Source organism: Lineus longissimus, chromosome 3 (genome assembly GCF_910592395.1).
Source record: "Lineus longissimus chromosome 3, tnLinLong1.2, whole genome shotgun sequence".
Lineage (NCBI taxonomy): Eukaryota > Metazoa > Nemertea > Pilidiophora > Heteronemertea > Lineidae > Lineus > Lineus longissimus.
In genome coordinates this window covers 13212504-13231396 of record NC_088310.1, presented here as the reverse complement: position 1 = coordinate 13231396, position 18893 = coordinate 13212504, and the positions used below count along the sequence as shown (strand labels likewise).

The following is an 18893-nucleotide window of genomic DNA, read 5'->3' as shown; positions in this document are numbered from 1 at the left end:
GATCATCACCAGCCTGTTTTAACCCTCTAAGTTCTCTCAAGGCATATTCAGTAAAACCCAGTGTTTTAAGTTCATCATCATTAGAATCTATCAGTTTATCTATTGGTTTGTTTGAACTGTTTACCTCATTAATTAATGCCTGTGTTTCAGGGGTTACTAATGTAGGTTGACTTACTGGTGGGTCAGGTGCAATCATACCTCTAATCATGTCAGCAAATCTAGTACCAAACTTAGTCTTTAATGTGCCTTCAGCATAGAAGCTTCCATTATCCTTAGTTAAAGGAATTAACTTGGTAATAATGGTTTCATCCTTATTAGGATAGTCAAATAAATTTTTGTTTTCTAGTTTATCTTTAATCAAATCAACTTCATACTTTGTTTTCGGATCGTAATAAAGTTTGTTACCTTTGTAACTAATGTGTGGTGCAAGATTACTCAATTTTTTCTTGTCATAATTCCAGTTTGATCCTCCCAATGCTGTATCAAGTTTATCCTCTATTGTATCGTAACTTAACTCCTTTTCCATCAATTCAGGGACAATACCTCTTACTCTTTCTGGTGTACTGAATGAAGTTTCAGTAGTAAGATTTTCACCTCCTGTGTTGTATGTTGTGCCGTCATCTTGAAAAGTTCTATTGGTTTCAACTGTATTAGGATCATTCAAATTACTAATGCGATAATTATCTATCTCATCCATTTGGATATCTTCACCTCCTGTGTTGTATGTTGTGCCTGCCAATTCTGGATAAAAGATAAACTTTCTTCATTTATCCCAGTCTTTATCAGTTCCTGATGATGATGATGATGATTGTGAATCGTAATCATCCATTTCATAATTTTCACCTCCTTCAGCCATAATTACTTATTTATCTAACCATAAAAACAATCAATGTACCAACAGCTGAGTAAAGCATGAATTTAATTGTTTCATGAGTATCATCCACCTTCTCAACTTTGGTGTCAAGTTTAATAGTAGTAGGAGTATTCTTTGAGGTTTCAGTTGTTTTTGGTGTATCAACATTACTCTTTGGTTTATGACTGGTCTCGAGCTTTGCTCTCAGGACGAAGTCCGTCTTGACAGTACCAACACTACTCTTAACTCTTATTTTCTTAGAACTATTTCCTTCCATCAGTGGTGGTGGTAAGGTCTTTTTGTGGTTAATGTCATTCTTACCGGGTTTAGCATTTTTTGGTGCTATTAAAATGTTATTATTGTAGTTATCCAGCTTACCAATAACGAGTACCATATTTGATCCTATGACATACAATCCTGGTGCTATTACATAATCTAGTCTTGTATGAGTGTCACTCACTGCTTTTTGGTATCTTTGAATTGAAGTGGGAATATCAGGATGTTGATTAATCGAGTCCTTTAATAGTTTGTTAAATTCCTTCTGTGCATCCAATTCTGTACCCGGTACTCCAATTATTGGTGTTCTGGTCAACGCCTGAGCACCCAGAATACAGTAAACATATGTTCTTATTGTGTCATTCAACCTCTCTATTCCAGGATTAGAGAAACCATTTGATTTAAATATCATGAATTGTTGATAGGTTTGACATTCATTTTGTGTAATTACATCAAATACATTCTTGTGTCTCCTGACATGATCCTTGATGAAAATATCTGGATATTTGAAATTAGCCATTCCAGCATCCCAGTCTTTACTGAACATCGGTGGCATTCTATTTTCATGAACTTGCATGAGGAAGAAATTGATTTTAGAATCATTGATGTAATATCTGGGATCAGTTATGTTCGGGTTGTAATCCGGTACACTCCATGACCTCCAACCACCGTTATTTTCAAACACCGAGAAATCATATTCGTCTTTTAAACCCAATTCACTCAATAACCCTCCTAGTTTCCTACGGTTAATGTTATTGTTTGTCTCATTAAAATCACTTTCACCTGGAATTGGTATCTCTAGATTCTCCATGATCTTCAATATTTGATAGTAAACATGAAACCTGTAAATTGACCTTATCAATGGGTCACTGTGATTCAAGTGATCGTCTATTGAAATACCACAACCTGTTGTAGCAAACCAAACAGCCATGTTAAATTGGTTCTGGTAAAACGATAATGGATTCTTTTCCAGTCGCAGACAGTCTTTCTTATTTTTCAGGCTCAAAAACCCAGGTGTTATCTTAGTTTCTTGTAGGCGGAAGAAGTTATTAGTATTAACAGTTACTTCTAAATTAAAGAAGTCATAGGTGAATTTACTTTTATGTTGATTTGCTATTGGATAATACATTTAATTTACTTGAATTTTTTCCTTGAATTTTGGTTAATGAAGACAGTAAAAAGGCCATTTATTTTAATGGAATAATCTCACCAGATGGAGAAAGTGTGACGTTAACATCATGTCTCCATGGACAGAATAACATTTGCCTTTAAACCATAGTAATATTCAGTTGTACAATGGCCATATCAGATGTTGCAGTCATTAATTATTTGTGCTTGCAAATTACAATGGCCATATCAGATGTTGCAGTCATTAATTATTTTTGCTTGTCAAAGACATGAAAAGGCCTATTGTGTCTTAATGCGTTTATCCGACAGAATTTTCGAAAATATTTTCAGCGCTGAAAATTATTTTTGCGTCGTTAAAATAATTTCTCTAAATTCTGTCGGATAAACGCATTAACGAACAATAGACCGTTGTAATACTTTGGGACGTGAGTATTGTTTGATAACATATGTTACCATGTACATGCAGACTCTGTCAACAATATTTTCAATAGATTCAAGCAACAATGATTAATCACTGTAACAGCTGTCGTGTAGGCCTACAGCATTTATTGGAATACGCTGGGACTGTCAAGATGTGCGAACTTCAAGGGTGCATTTCTCTGCTATTTTTTAACGGATATTTGCAATGATGTATCCTTGGAAAGCTATTGACGTGTACTTTCTGTTGGAATACAGTAAGTCATGATTACATTAACCCATTGAGCTCTAGTATTCCCTCACCATTTCATTGACCATTTCATTGCAACGCTTCACTGGGAATCTCATGAATGATAGAATATATGTATTGTGGTGGATTGGTTCTTTGGGGTTGTAGGCTTATTTGGGGCAAAAGACCTGTATGGTCTTTGGTCAAAATAGCTTCAAAATACCTATATTCCTAGCACCACAATACATATATTCTGGCCGGAGACCCCTTCTCCCGACGATTTGTAGGGAGGGGAGGGGAGTACCGCATTGGATACTCTTTGGCGCCCATTTCGTTACGTCATTATAAATTTGCTGAACAATTATATTCCTTCATGTTGAATTTTACAGTCATTATATAATTGTACTGTTTGGGGAGGGTTAATTGCAAGTAGTTTTGTGTAAATAATAGGAGATAAGTGAATTTTTATTTGAGCAATGGTATTATGTAGATTCTAGTCATGTAAACCACTGTAAGTTTAATAGTTAGTAAGGTGGTAATTTAGGATTATAGATATAGATATTGTGTTCATTGTGTACAGGCGATGTATATAGATTGAGGTGCGGTTACAGATACCGTTAGTTTGAAATAATCTTCGTAGGAATCACTACATTTTGTATAGAATATTAAGTATCACTAAGTATATCACCGAGTGCCTATGTGGTCGCTGCCATGTTTAGTTTCCATAAGAATTTGATTGTCAGAGTAACTCTGACCAATTTTTGAAGGGGATGGTGTGGTGATCTCGGTCTTGACGGCACCGTTGCTAACTGTTGCGAACTGTTGCTACGCAGGGTGACGTCATCACCGGGTTTGGCGCATCCTCCTCATGTGACGTATGTCGATGAAGCCGACGTCTTCGGGCGACGTCGGGCGGTCACGGCGGCTTACTGGACTTTGCGCAACGAAACGAAACGAGCGAAATGGGGGAGCGACCATTATGGTTTACCCCGGTACTCTAGCCTGAAAATTTGTTCGGACCTCGATCGAAGAAGGTACGACAAACAATTAATTAATCAAACCCTTATGAGGTTCATTCATTTGAAGTAGAGAGGGTAACGTACATTGTATACACAAATCAAACACACACGCAGTGCTTGCATTGCAGAGAACGACTTTTGAGTGATGACCCACACCCACCCAGGCAGCTGAGACACATGTCTTGTTGGACATGCCTACCGATTTTACTAAATAAAAGCATAACTTCATCACACTTTTCGGGGTTGAAAATGTACTCACGTAAATTACCAAAATTACATGCCAAATTCGCACATGACCTGTTATTTCTCAAAGCTTGGAAGCTCAACTGTCTGAATGTAATGTATGCGCGTAATGTATACTTTCAGCAAGCGAATAGTTGTGATCGTCGGTTTTTGATACGAATCGTTTCCTGTATGGCCGTTACAAGCCGTTGTCTGAATATGATGTGAACCTGTTTACCGTTCAATGCTGCTCCCTGTGACGCTGTACCCGCAAATGTTCAATGAAAAAAATGCTTGATAATGACTTACACGGCTTGTTCGCATCGTAAACATAGTGGTACCCGGGTAAACTGTCTTTGCGTTTGGCCTAATTTTACAACGATTACTCCCCATGTAACCACGATCTAGGATAGACAGGATGTGTATTATGAATAGGAAAAGTCACCTAGGGACCGTTGCGTAGAATACTTTTTTGGCGAAATATTGCGCAAAGTCCAGTAAGCCGGTCACGGCAGGGGATTGTTGCAAAATGTATGTACGTGGTTGGAGAAAAAAAAGGCGGAAGGAGAGCGCACGAAATAAAAAAAGAGAGACACCGTATTTGAGCCGTTTTATGGCATTTATTACAAGAAGAGGAGCGGAAGATTATTACACTGGTGGCAGCGGTGGGATTGAATCTGCGTGAATAATTGTAAGTTACCCCCCCCCCCCCAAAAAAAAAGTTAGAATTCGCCCGTGAGTTGAGCGAACAAAGTCGGAGCGCACTGACACTGTGCCGAGTCAAAGAAGAAGGTTGAAGTCGGTGATTCCCCGTTTTGATAAATTTAAAATAGTGTGTTATACGCTTTGTGAGGTGCACTAAAGTACACGCTTTGTAGTACATCACGATTTTTAGAAATATGGATACGATTGTTGAAATTGATGCTGACACGGGCCGTGAAAGTGGAGATTTCCAATGTGAAGGAGGAATGGAAGTCGGCCGGGGTTTTAGGCGGGAACATGTTCAAAGTCCCGACGAAGAGACAGCTGCTTCAAGCAGTGCACATCATATCAGTAATGATGGGTTTGCTAGGCCTAAACAAACCAGTGCCAGTAAGCCTACACGAGATAGTGTTCATTCGTTAGGCATGGGTGAACCAAGTGCAAGCAGGGCTTCTTTGAGTCACTCTTATGAACATGATGCCGCCCTAGGCGTACAGGTACCAGATCAGATGTCTTCGTTTTTGGACTGCTTTGCTTCGTTGATGCAAAACAGATTAAAGCAGGAGCAGTCAGCATTACCATGTTTTACTCCTGGCCGATGTTCGATGACGTAGTCAAACTCTGCTAACCTTTCTAGCCATCTCGCAATTTGTCCTGAAGGTTCCTTGAAGTTCAACAGCCATCTCAATGCCATATTATCTACCCGCACGTGAAATTGCTTCCCAAGCAGAAAGTACCGGAAGTGGTCTGCAAATGTAACAAATGCTAACATTTCTCTCCTTGTTGTACAGTAATTCATTTCACCTCCTTGTAGACTTTTACTCCCATAGGCTATGACCTTCTCTGTTCCATCTCTCTGCCTTTGTGACAAAACTGCTCCTATGGCAAAATCGCTTGCATCTGTATCCAGAATGAAAGATCCGGCGTCCTTGCTGAAATCTGGATAGGCCAGTATCGGTGAAGTTATCAGCTTCTCCTTCAATGTCTGAAAAGATTTTTCGCACTGCTCCGACCACGCGAATTGCACACCCTTCTTTGTCAAATTGTGCAATGGAGAGGCAATTTGAGCGAAGTCTGGGACAAACATTTGATAGTACGTCGCAAGACCCATGAACGAACGAATTTCTGACACACAAGTTGGAGTAGGCCAATTTTTTACTTTCTCAACCTTCTCTGGATCTGTTGATATGCCTCCAGTGTTCACAATGTGGCCAAGGAATTTCACCATCTCTCGGAAAAGTTTACACTTGCTTGGTTTTAACTTCAGATTGGCTGCTTCCAGGTGTGTGAATACTTGATCCAGCTGACTCATGTGTTCTTCAAAACTGGATGAATGAACAATGATATCATCGAGGTAAACCAAACAGAAGTCCAGTCCTCCCAGGACTGTGTTCATCATGCGTGTGAACGTTGCAGGGGCTCCTGTTAAACCAAATGGCATCACTTTCCATTCATAATGGTCTACTCCCGTCACAAACGATGTCTTGGCCTGATCCTCAGGTGACATACCCACTTGCCAATAGCCACTGGCGCAATCTAGAGTAGAGAAGAACTTGGCTCCAGAAAGTTTGTTCAGAGTATCATCTATTCGAGCTAATGGCTGTGCTGATTTGACTGTCACTGAATTAAGTTTCCGGTAATCCACACATAATCTGTATGAGCCATCAGCTTTCTTGGCCAGAACGATCGGAGAGCTCCAAGGGCTATCTGACTTCTTGAGCAGGTCTCGATTGAATAGTTCCTTGACTGTGTCCTTAACAAAGTGTTCCTTATGTGGAGGTTCACGTCTTGCTCGCTGCTTGATCGGCACCGCATCTCCTGTGTCGATGGTATGCTGCATGACAGTGGTCTTTCCCAAGTCGAAATCTCCCATAGAGAAAACATATTGATGTCTTGCGATAAGATCTGTCACTACTTCTCTTTGTTCCACGGTTATGTCAAGATCCTTTATCTCCAGTTTTTCCAGAAGCTTTTCTAACCGGGCTTGTGCAGCCTCATTATCAGGAACCTCACTGGAAATTGAAGACTTATCCTTGCAATTATTGTCAGACTCAGAGTTATCCACCGTCTTAATGTTCGCAATGTTAACCTGTGGCTTTTTTTGCTCACTGACAGGCACTTTAATTTCCAGCGAAATACTCTCTGGTTTTTTCGGGCGTCTTGATCGTTTTGTTTTCTTCGGTGGCTTGAAGTCCAGATCCTTTCGCCGATACTGCTCCAGTCCCTCAGCAGCACTGATCTCCTCCACTGGATGAAACCATCCAATTGTTCGATTTGACTGTATTGTCACTGGCTTGTCCGAGAAATTGGCTACTCTCACTGGCACCTTACCATGGTCCGAAGACGCCAGAGATCTTCCTGTTGTGAATCTTTGCTGGTTATATCCTGTTTCAACTAGTCCTGGTACCAAATGACTTTTTGATGGTGATTTGGCTACTTTCCCCGGAATAATCATTTCCGTATTGGCAGGAATAGTTACTCGTTTTCCCAGAACAATACGGCAGACCTTTGGCTCCTCACGGTGATTCCGGAGTGGTACTTCCTTCTTACCAATCCTCAGCGTCGCTGTTTTATAATCGATTGCACAATCATTGGTTGTAAAGAAATCGCTCCCTAAGAGGCGGTCATGAGTCAGATTCTCCACAACCACTGTCGGATGTTCAAATTCCAAGGATCCAAGTTGGAAGGTTATGTCAACCATGCCTAATATCTTTGGTTGAGGTGGTTGAGGTGTCAAGTTATCCTCTCCCTTCCCCTTCTTAAAATAGTGTGGCAAAGTTGGCAGTGGCATACCTAAAGCAGAGCCTATTTCTATGCGATCTAAAGCAGGGTCATAGAAATCCTGATCAAGCAAGCTGTCAACTTGGCCACTATCTTCAACTGGAGCTACTGCTGGTTTGAGGTCCGTCCGCCCCTTGACGACCTCACGTTGGAGTTTTCCGAACTCCTAGGGCATGACTTGGAGATGTGCCCGTAACTGTGACAATTGTAACACTCAACAGTGGGGCACCGCCAGCAGAGACCCTGGTCTCCGGATCCATCCCTGGAGTATTGCTGTGAACGAGGTTTCTCCAAATAGCTAATTTGGGTCTCCATCTTTTGAAGAAGTTCTAACACCCTGCTCATCTCAGATTGGGGCTGAACCAATGGTGAACTTGAAGCGACACTTGCTATCCTTTGCTTTGGTCTCTCTTGAGCTGTGTGCTGTGTGCTGTGTCCCTGATTCAAAAGTAGCTGGGCGGCCTCCAACTGTCGCACCTTTCTTATGGCTTCCTCTAGTGTCTTTGGCGAACTCATTAAAAGCTGCTGTTTTAATGCCTCGGACAATTTCACGCCCATTAAAAACTGGTCCAAAGCCATTTCTTGTTGCAGTTCAAAACCTCCGTTGGGATATGCATTTAGTGCTAACTCCTGCAATGCATCAGAATAGCTTTCCCGTGACTCTGTCGACCCATGTTGACGTGCTCTCAACTGTAGCTTGTGTAACAAAATTAGTCTTTCACCTCTTCGTTCCGTCTAGGACAACTCCTGGGTCCGTATTTTACATGCACCCGCTGTGCAGCAAGTACCTGTTTTCCAGGTCGGGATTTTATATACAACCGGACCATTTTTACTGGAGCAAATTTTCGTGTTTGAAGTCTATATTCATCAAAACTGCGCCAAGTTAGACTGTCAAACTTTAGGGATACATTTGTCATTGGGAATCTATTGATTGAGAGCCTCCTGGTAAGTTGTTAAGTTGGTGAACGCTTGTATTTCACTATTTTTATGTTGCGATTTGCGACTTTCTGAAAGCTGTCCCCCATGTTTGATGACGTCAGACCTCCACATGGTTTTGGATTGTGAGTGACGAATTTTCCAGTGGTAACTTTGCAAAGTGTTTTAAATCAGGTAAATGTTGGTGTAAAAGTTATTTCAAAGACATGGCTCATTTCATAAAGATCTGTAGCATCTTTTGGTGTCATTTTCAAAGCTGTGACTTTTGGGAATCTCTTGTACTTTGGGCCTAAAGTTGGCACATGTTTCAAAACGGGTTTGTTTTGTTATCATTTCGAGGGTCTGTAGTCCGTGGGTGACCCCCGTGGATTCGGTATAAGACCCTAATCAGCTGGGCGTGAGAGCAGATCGGGTGCTAGCATATCTAGCATCAGGAGGTTCTAGCCCTCCGGAGTTGACATTCACCCCAGTCACATACTCCTAGCTTGCAGTTGCACAACATTGCAGAACAAGCCACATGTTACATATATGTTGGTCTTGCATTGAGATTGTTGTGTGAGTCGAGTTTCAAATACAGCTTTGAAGGTGGTCACACTGATACTGATAGAATTTAGCCAGGTAAGCGCCCTAAAGATATCTTTCTATTATATTTGCAATTTGAATTGTTTACTTTTGTTCAGCAAAAGGGGCAGAGTAATATACTGACTTTTATACAATTTATGGGAAAGTGTAACAGTCATAAAATGCCTGAATATTCAGCACCTAGTGTGCATGTTTATGCTGATGATCTAGTCATAATAGGCACTTTTATTGAACTGGAAAACCTGGTTGCTTTCCTCCATGAACTTTTAGATTTGTTGACCCGTTTGATAAATGGTGAAGATGTGGATATGAGCCTATATCCAGCCATCAACCACCTAGTTTAATCTGATTGAAACCTTTTTGTACCCGTTGTAAAATCATGGACATTCGCGTTTTGAGAGTTATAATAAAACTATTTAGTTAGATGAAGTAGTTGTGCCCTTTTGTGATAGCTTAGTAGTAGTTTTCATCCGGACTCATATCAGTGACCAAAAGCAGGTCACATTGCCCAAGTCTCACCCAGTCTCTCATATTGGAATGATGAGAAGACATAGAGGATATGTCCCTGAAGTCAGGTTACTAGATCAAATCAGGAGGACCAGAGTCCTTGGATTTCCCAAGGTTGTGACAACTACTGCCCCATAAAAAGCCTTGACTTGGTTGTGACTTTGTCTCCAGGACATTATCACTGACGCTTTACCGCTCGGACAGGTTTCGCGCTACACTTGTAATCCTCCCTGGTTGTGTTGTGGAACCTCCGTTCTAGGGCTGACGTAAAATCCTTATAAGAAATCTCCTCACTAAGATTAAGATTGGCTACTGCCACATAGGCCTGATGTTCAAGTCTGGACAGTAATTGTTGCCGACTCTGTGATGTTGGGATTCTAGCCAGATCCGCATATAAATTGAACCGTTCTAACCAAATTCTAAAGTTAAGGTTAGGCGCATAGTTCTTTGGAGCCTGCACCTTCGCAGACGTAGGCGGTTTTGACTGCTCCTGCTTTAATGTGTTTTGCATCAACGAAGCAAAGCAGTCCAAAAACGAAGACATCTGATCTGGTACCTGTACGCCTAGGGCGGCATCATGTTCATAAGAGTGACTCAAAGAAGCCCTGCTTGCACTTGGTTCACCCATGCCTAACGAATAAACACTATCTCGTGTAAGCTTACTGGCACTGGTTTGTTTAGGCCTAGCAAACCCATCATTACTGATATGATGTGCACTGCTTGAAGCAGTTGTCTCTTCGCCGGGACTTTGAACATGTTCCCGCCTAAAACCCCGGCCGACTTCCATTCCTCCTTCACATTGGAAATCGGCTTCACTTTCACGGCCCGTGTCAGCATCAATTTCAACAATCGTATCCATATTTCTAAAAATCGTGATGTACTACAAAGCGTGTACTTTAGTGCGCCTCACAAAGCGTATAACACACTATTTTAAATTTATCAAAACGGGGAATCACCGACTTCAACCTTCTTCTTTGACTCGGCACAGTGTCAGTGCGCTCCGACTTTGTTCGCTCAACTCACGGGCGAATTCTAACTTGTTGGGGGTTTTAACTTACAATTATTCACGCAGATTCGATCCCACCGCTGCACACCAGTGTAATAATCTTCCGCTCCTCTTCTAGTAATAAAACGGCTCAAATACGGTGTCTCTCTTTTTTATTTCGTGCGCTCTCCTTCCGTCTTTTTCTTCCAACAACGTACATACATTTTGCAACAATCCCCTGCCGTGACCGCCCGACGTGAGGAGGATGCGCCAAACCCGGTGATGACGTCACCCTGCGTAGCAACAGTTCGCAACAGTTAGCAACGGTGCCGTCAAGACCGAGATCACCACATATGGTAGTTGATAAAACTTGGAATCAGTGAAACCATGAAACCTGTGCTAAACCATGGAATCAGTCCTAAAAATGCATAAAAACATGAAATAATACCATTGGAACCTAAGGTGGTTACGAATCAATATTTGGAGCTTATTTTTACATGATCAGATTGGAATTTGACGATAGTTTAGAAATCAGTCGCATTTCCGATTCAACAATCTATATTTTAGAACAACCCAGTCATACCTCGCCTCCAGTGTACATTACTGATCTCCAAAATATGGGTCTCACTAGCCAGTGGTGATCAGGTCAACATTGGTCCCCCTTAAGAAAAAAGTTCTTCAATCTCAGGCGATTACCATGGACACAGATAAGCCTATAATATCGCTATTGCTGCATGTTCAAATGTCGGTGTCCTGGGTATTTTGTGAAGAGGTAGCTCTGACGACTATTTGAGGAAAATATCAGCTTCTTCTGTGCACGTCCGCAGTGACCAGGCCTCGCGTGCTATGTATAGCTCAATCGGATGTTGACATGAACTGGTTCCTGTCAGAGTGCACATGTTCTCAAGGTGAGACTTCGCGGTCAAAATGCTCAAAGAAAAGCCGCAACGGCACCCTATTTTGGTATCAAAATTTAAAATTGTTATTATTTGGCTTTCTCAAGGTGATAAGTAGAAGTTTATAAAAATATTATTTCACCATCCATGTTAATTGTCAAGTTATAAGGCGGCAAGGTGAAATTTTCAAAATTTTCATCGATGTACAGGGTGTCTCATGTATTGTGCTGCCCCCATGTTCTCATGACTGAATTACTTGATAACAATGAAAGCTGGCCAGATGTATTCTAGAAGCGACAAGCTATTCAGAAATGTATAGGTTTATGTGTGAGAGTGATATACTGCAAGGTCGACAGCCACTTGAACAGGGGTATGCATGAAATGACGTCGCGCCATTTGTGGAGCCAGGTAGGCCCGGCCATTGCACTGGCTAGTGAGACCATGGGCATGCACGTCACGACACGCCCACCACACACCCATCATTTGGACCAATCAGCGCTCCGCTTACTACGCCACCACACGGGGCCTATTTGAACTACGGAGCGGTGTGATCATACAGGGTGATACAGAGAAGATTGACTACATCATGCAGTACCGGCTGGCACTTATCCGTACATCATCTTTACCATGACAAGAAACGTAGATGAAGGTTTTTTACCGAAGGTTTTAGCCGGGTTTGGGGATGAAAAATGAGAACGAATTCCTTCACGGTGAGGGATTTCGTACATTTTCATGTACACATCGAGGGATGTAGAGATATTTTCGTGATGTCACCAGTTCTAAGCGGACACATTTTTTTAGTGATTCCTGTGCACATGTTTGTCCTATCTACCAAGCTTAATCAGAGCATTATATATACAAAATGATTCTTCTAATAAAACCGTTTTATTTTAGTATATGGAATACAAAACAATCACAAAACCTTTCTTTTGCTTTCATTGAAAAGAAATCATTAGATATTTGCAACTGCGGCCCGTCATGAATATAAGTTTATTTTTTAACGACAACAACGCATTTCAAATGCATTCCATGATGACGTCATCCTCCACAAAAAGGTGGTTTCTGCAACTACTGGCAAATTACTATCAATAAAGTCAGCTGGGACGAGATTGACAGTTGGAAGGGTATACATTGTGGAAGGAACGCACCCGATTTCACGCGGTACTTGCACAGTGATTCCACGGTTTAGTACTGACTATTCCATGGTTTAGCACAGGTTACATGGTTTCACTGATTCCAAGTTTTATCAACTACCGATTTATTACCGTTATACACACAGTGTCCACTATATGTAGCAGAATTAGATCAACTTGGGTGAGGTGCACTGTGATCTTCAATGGCAAGGGGGGAGCTAGGTTATGGATGGCGTACCTCTGATAGTTCAGAATGGCACTAGTCACCCGTTTTGTATGTAACAGCGCTTCCTGCAGGCAAGATACTAAGTTACTTCTATCATGTCTGTGCTAAGACAGACTTACCATTAGCCAGCCCCGTGTCACTAGGTCATCTTGACTACATACAGAGCATCATTAATCAAGCTGGGGATCACGTCAGCTACGTGATTTGTTCACTGATCTGGTTTTAGATTGATTTGTACCTCATTTCCTGACTATATCAAAATGGAAATTAGGTCAAGCTTGCCAAATATGCATCAGTTTTCATTAACATTTAAATGGTGATTCATGTAAGGAAGCTGAAAACGCATGTCAAACAAGTAACATTTTTGGCCTTGGCTAAAGGAAGATTGGCAACTCATCCGAAATGGTGGCCATGGTTGCCATTTTGGATTATGAGGTTTTTTTCATTATATAACTCGACACGACTTTGACAAATTGTTGACAATAATCGCCTCGACTTTTAATGATGTTGTTATTGCTGCAAACTATCTTCTTCGTTAACTCGTTAGAACTGTGCTCGCATTATTGCAAGGGACACTCACTCACCTACTCCTGCAACTTGACATTTCTCTCTCAGCTGTGCCCACAATGCCTAGGTCAATAACTTAGGGCTATCCGGTGTATCCAATGTCTTTAAGAAATTCATACAGTTTGCATCTCAATGCAACTCCAGTTGGATAATCCCAAACTAGAATGCATGTACTCAAAGAAAAAGAAAAGAATAAGATTACTGCCTACGATCTCAGCTAATTTTAGAGCAGCCATGCTAACGGCTATTTCAGTGTCAGTGTGTCACCAATCGTGGAATAATTAGACCGCTTTTTTGTTCGCTAACAAAGACTAAAAAGGATCTAATCGCTTCTTCATCTCCATTTCGTTACCTGCTATTTATATATAAATTTTCTTTTCATTTATGTATGTCGCTTATGGCGATTAGGGTAGAACATGTTCAGAGGATTGTGGAGGTGAAGTAGGGGAGGGGAGGTGGCAGAAAGAAAACTGCATCCAGTAAGCCTATTTCAACATTTCTCCTGTTCTTTCCGTGTCCGACAAAAACTATTTTCATTACAGAATCGAACAGTGACATAAACTTTCTTGTAAAAGTATGGGCGGTTATATCCGCAATAAATGGAGGTTGCAATTTTTATATGGACGTTACCAATTTTATAAGGAGGTTGCAAATTTGGGTGGTTAAATTAATGACGTTAGAATTTATATTCTAAAATACCTTGGTACCGTTAAGTCAACTTTTAAATGGAAAATGCATAAGCCTCGTTCTGAGAGTGGAGTGTTTTGGACACGCAACCAAGATGCTCTACCAAAGTTCCCTCGGGTTGCACTAAAATGTGGAAACCATGCACACAGCTCACTTCAGAAGTTTGAGGCTCTCAAAACACTGCTTCAAACACAAATCAGCCAAGGAAGCATCAACCACCATAAGTTTTTTAATGAGCACTACACATATTTGCCGAGAAAAACGCTCCAAATAGCTTATTTGCGCGGATTTTAGCATCACTTGAGTGAGCCGATGCGGACTTCCTATGCGCGCTGCCGTAACATAATGTAAACAACGGCGCTACCGGCGCTCCGGGCAGGCGATGGATGGAATTTGCCAAATTCGCACATATTCAAGTTATTTTCGTGGCCTATCTTTTTAAGTTTGAGGTATTTTAGAATAGAAATTGAACCCTCGGCTTCGGACCTTGGTTGAGTTACCAAGACACTCTCGGGTGGAGCTAAAATTTCGTCCAAACCCTCGCCTATCGGCTCGGGTTTGGACTGTATTTTAGCTCCACCCTCGAGTGTCTTGGTAACTCAACCAAGGTCCTCCGCCTCGGGTTCAATTCCTTAAACATTAACAAATTTAAGACGTTAGTAATTATAGACATGGCGATTTACGGAGATTGTGAATTAGGGTCGTATTGTTAAACAGACGTGGTTTTATACTGACGTGGTTTAATACAGACGTTGTGTTATACCGTCGTATGTTTAACAGCCGTTGGGTGGCGCTCGTGCCGGAAATGAAGGGAGTAGTTCGGCCATTGTTTACCAAACGACGACGACAACAACGACCCCGTTGTGCATATGTATTGTATACCTTGCATGCTTGGAGAACATGAATGCATTCTCGGTTCTGGGTGATAGAATTGAAAGAGTCGTCGGTGAAATCAAATTTGCTATTGAACATGAATCTGAAATTGACGATGCTGTCGATTTTCGATTAGAAAGTGTCGTGCGTGACAGTATTGATTTGTGTGTTGGAAATGAAACCACAGAAAATATTTCGACCCTTCTTGCTGAAATTCACAGAGTATTACGTGGTTTTATCAATGATCAGCAAAGTGACACCGGTGGGACTGCTGCTGCCAAACCCCCAAGAAATATTTCGCAAGGGCCTAGCGGTGGAAGACCTCGTTTTGATATCCCTAGGGAACAGATGCAATATCTTATGGGTAAGTGTCCGAGATATTTCAATAGGCCTAGGCCTATATAACTATATTAAGAAGAATAGGCTAGTTCAGATTCATGTAATTACTAACGTCTTAAATGTGTTAATGTCATAAATTCTAACGTCTTTAATTTAACCACCCAAATTTGCAACCTCCTTATAAAATTGGTAACGTCCATATAAACATTGCAACCTCCATGTATTGCGGATATAACCGCCCATACGCTTGATTACCCCACAACGGCGACGATAATATGCAGAATATGATTTGTCTAGACCGTTTTTACCATGTATTGCGATGCCATGGAAATGTACACTAAATATACAGCTCAGTTAGTTTATGCAGAATATGATTTGTCTAGACGGTTTTTACCATGTATTGCGATGCCATGGAAATGTACACTAAGTATACAGCTCAGTTAGTTTATGCGGAATATGATTTGTCTAGACCGCTTTTACCAATTCCTATGAATTTCTACCAGGATGAACAATTCTTCAGACCTTGTCTAGCTACTAAGCTTGCTTTTAAAATGAAATAACTTGACACTTTTCTTGGAAAGACGCCACCACCAACAGCTTCAGTGTAAAGTCCATGATTATCCGACATCCAAAGTTCACAAAAGTTGTCTATGCAGTTTATTGAATAAATCATTATCATCTAAAAAGAGAGTTGACCAATGCCATGTCCTTCGAATCTAATGCCGACTGCCCTTGGTTTTCGGGGCTGGTTGTTTTACGACTCAGAGAATACTGGAAATTTGGCGTTCCGTTTCTCACTGACGGTCGTTTTCAGCCGAACAAATAAATTGGCAGCCAACAATTTCTCCCGGCAAATCCCGCCTCAGACTGAAGGCCACCTCTAAACTGGAGGTCATTGGATATAATTCATTCGTTCATTGATCTTAAAATCATTATATCACTTAATTCCGCAAGAAAATGCCCAGAAAATGTGCGGTTTAATAGACCATTTCATTGCTAACGTCTTTATACTGGTTTGATATTGCGACAGCATTTAGAAGGTCACTTTATAGCACTATCTATTGTGCTGGCTCGACTGATATTGAACTTTTCTGAATTCAAGGTTAGTCAGATGTCACCAAACACATTTCTTCAAGTTCCGAAACTGTGAAGCATGCGCAACAACGGTCCAGTTAATCATAATCTTATTCCTATCGCACTGATTCGGCCTCGTTCAGTTAAAGGACTGCATCGAGAGCCTATGGGAGGGGCAGCGGGCCCTTATTTTGGCAATGACTGGTTGCATCCCAGTGCGACTTTATATCGGAATATATCTTCCTCCGGTTCATTTTTTTCTCATCATGTAACGCTTCACACAGACGGCAGGCCGGGCGAGTATAAACAACCCGGTAGTGTTTTTTCCACTCAAAATACTCGTTATAGAGTACATCATTCTTATCCAGTAACTTAAGATATTCCGCCAACGTAGCAACTGTCTGGAAATCGGCGGTGTGAATAAACGAATGGGGTGGCGCCACTTGCAAGTAGTCCTCTTTACTCGTTCCCAGGGCAACCGGTATCATACCATGTCCCAAGGCATTGGTCCAGAACTTTTCGGTGATGTAATCTGGGCAATGGGAATTTTCGAATGCCAAGTAAAATTTGTAATGCTGTGCAATATCAGTTATTTGACACCAGCCTCCTGGGCACCTTTTGCCACACTTGCCAAAAATATCAACATGAACGCCATATTCGCGTAGTTTCTTGGCGTATTCTAACCTGTTAGTATTGGCATAGCAATTGTTGACCATCATTACCGCCATCTTGTTTTTACCTTTTGCATAGTTCGTTCCAGTTACTATTTTGTTGGATTGGATGAGACTTGTATCTTTGTCGAATTCGGCAGCTAAGAAACTTGTCACTTTACCTTCAATGTGCTCATTTTTCAATTGTTCGATGTGCGAATAGCTAGTGATGACATCGGAATCTCGTTTGTAAGTAGCTGTCCAGTTGAAGACAGAATTTAGATGTTCGCCGTTTATTCTTGTGTGTATTTCTGACTCTCGGCCAAAGAAAATAAAAACCTGGTGACGTCGATTATTCGTATTCCTGTGATGAAGCTCAAAAGCTGAATCCAAATTTCGACCGCGATTATGAAAAACCACAGCATCGGCACTTTTTGGATCGTTTGAAATCATACATTTGTTTCTGCAGGAAGAGAAATTTCTGAAATCACCCTGTGGCCAGTTTATATAGTGGAACCAAGTCGAAGCATAGGCTATGGAGGGCATATGGCCAGGCGTTTCATGAGCAAGAGTGGGCTTATGTTCAGGCGTTCCATCAGCTAACATGGGCTTATATCCGGTCGTTCCATCAGCTATAGTGGGCTTATGTCCAGTCGTACCATCAGCTGTAGTGTGCTTATGTTCAGGCGTTCCATGAGTTATAGCGGGTTTAGGCCTTTGGGTCACGTTGGCCAGTTTCATATTGGGCACTCGGTTTTGTTGCATTACAGTCAGATCGTTTTGGACTGCAAAATATGTGAAGAAAATCCACAGACATAACACACTTAATGTCATTATTCGTGTGGAATATCTGCTTATTCCCTTGTTCTTGCCTTCCATGATCTCTTATTAGTCTCAGCTTGTTTGCCACGCCTTGATGACGTGGGACATGGGGTCTCAGCATATCCCGAGACAGTTTTGTTTGCTAAGTGCCAACAGAGACCATTCAATTCATTTAGAGGACATTGTCACAAACCAGTCCAAATGAACTGAGGAGGTGCAACCCTTAGGCACCTATTCCATAGAGGTATACGGTATACTACACTATACGCGAACTATTGTTCGCGTATAGTATAGTATAGGGTATAGCTCTATGGAATAGGTGCCTTAGGCACCTATTCCATAGAGCTATACCCTATACTAGACTATACGCGAACAATGGCTTCACAAAGGGGGCATGACCATGAAACTATTGTTCGCGTATTGTATAGTATAGAGCTATACCCTATACTAGACTATACGCGAACAATGGCTTCACAAAGGGTGCATGACCATGAAACTATTGTTCGCGTATTGTATAGTATAGAGCTATACCCTATACTAGACTATACGCGAACAATGGCTTCACAAAGGGTGCATGACCATGAAACTATTGTTCGCGTATTGTATAGTATAGGGTATAGCTCTATGGAATAGGTGCCTTAGAAACGATCCGCATAGAGTTGTTAGCGGGAATCCATCATGCTGTCTTGTCTGAATGAGCCGGCATTAGAAGCTCAAGTCGCACGACTCAACAAGTCATAAAGTCCGGCGTAACTTCACTTGGTTCGCCAGCAAGACGAATATCAAAATTCTGATAGTCCCTTAACACAATCACGAATCAGATAATAAACTTGGAATCAACGAGTCAACGTGAAAATCACTTTTTCGACATGCTCCGGCGTCGCTTTCCGATCTCACCACCCATGTCCACACCCGTGTAAAATGATGTACTGGCCAATGTAACAGTAGTGAAATAAGCGAAGAATACAACAACAAGCAACTCACTTGGG

At 41.4% G+C, this 18893-nt stretch overlaps 1 protein-coding gene across 3 annotated transcripts; it reads right to left on the bottom strand.

Moving 5' to 3' along the window:
• Positions 1-12626: 12626 nt before the first annotated feature.
• Positions 12627-18893, bottom strand: LOC135485735 (glycoprotein 3-alpha-L-fucosyltransferase A-like). Of its 3 annotated transcripts, none has more exons than XM_064768127.1 (2): positions 18765-18893; positions 12627-18046 (listed from the first exon to the last, which is right to left on the bottom strand). In XM_064768127.1, exon 2 carries the CDS (start codon positions 17959-17961, stop codon positions 16597-16599), a length of 1365 nt encoding a protein of 454 aa, XP_064624197.1. In that variant the 5' UTR covers positions 17962-18046; positions 18765-18893; the 3' UTR covers positions 12627-16596. The 3 variants fall into 3 exon arrangements, with proteins under 3 accessions (XP_064624197.1, XP_064624199.1, XP_064624198.1); XM_064768129.1 differs by having other exon boundaries at positions 12627-17867; XM_064768128.1 differs by having other exon boundaries at positions 18817-18832.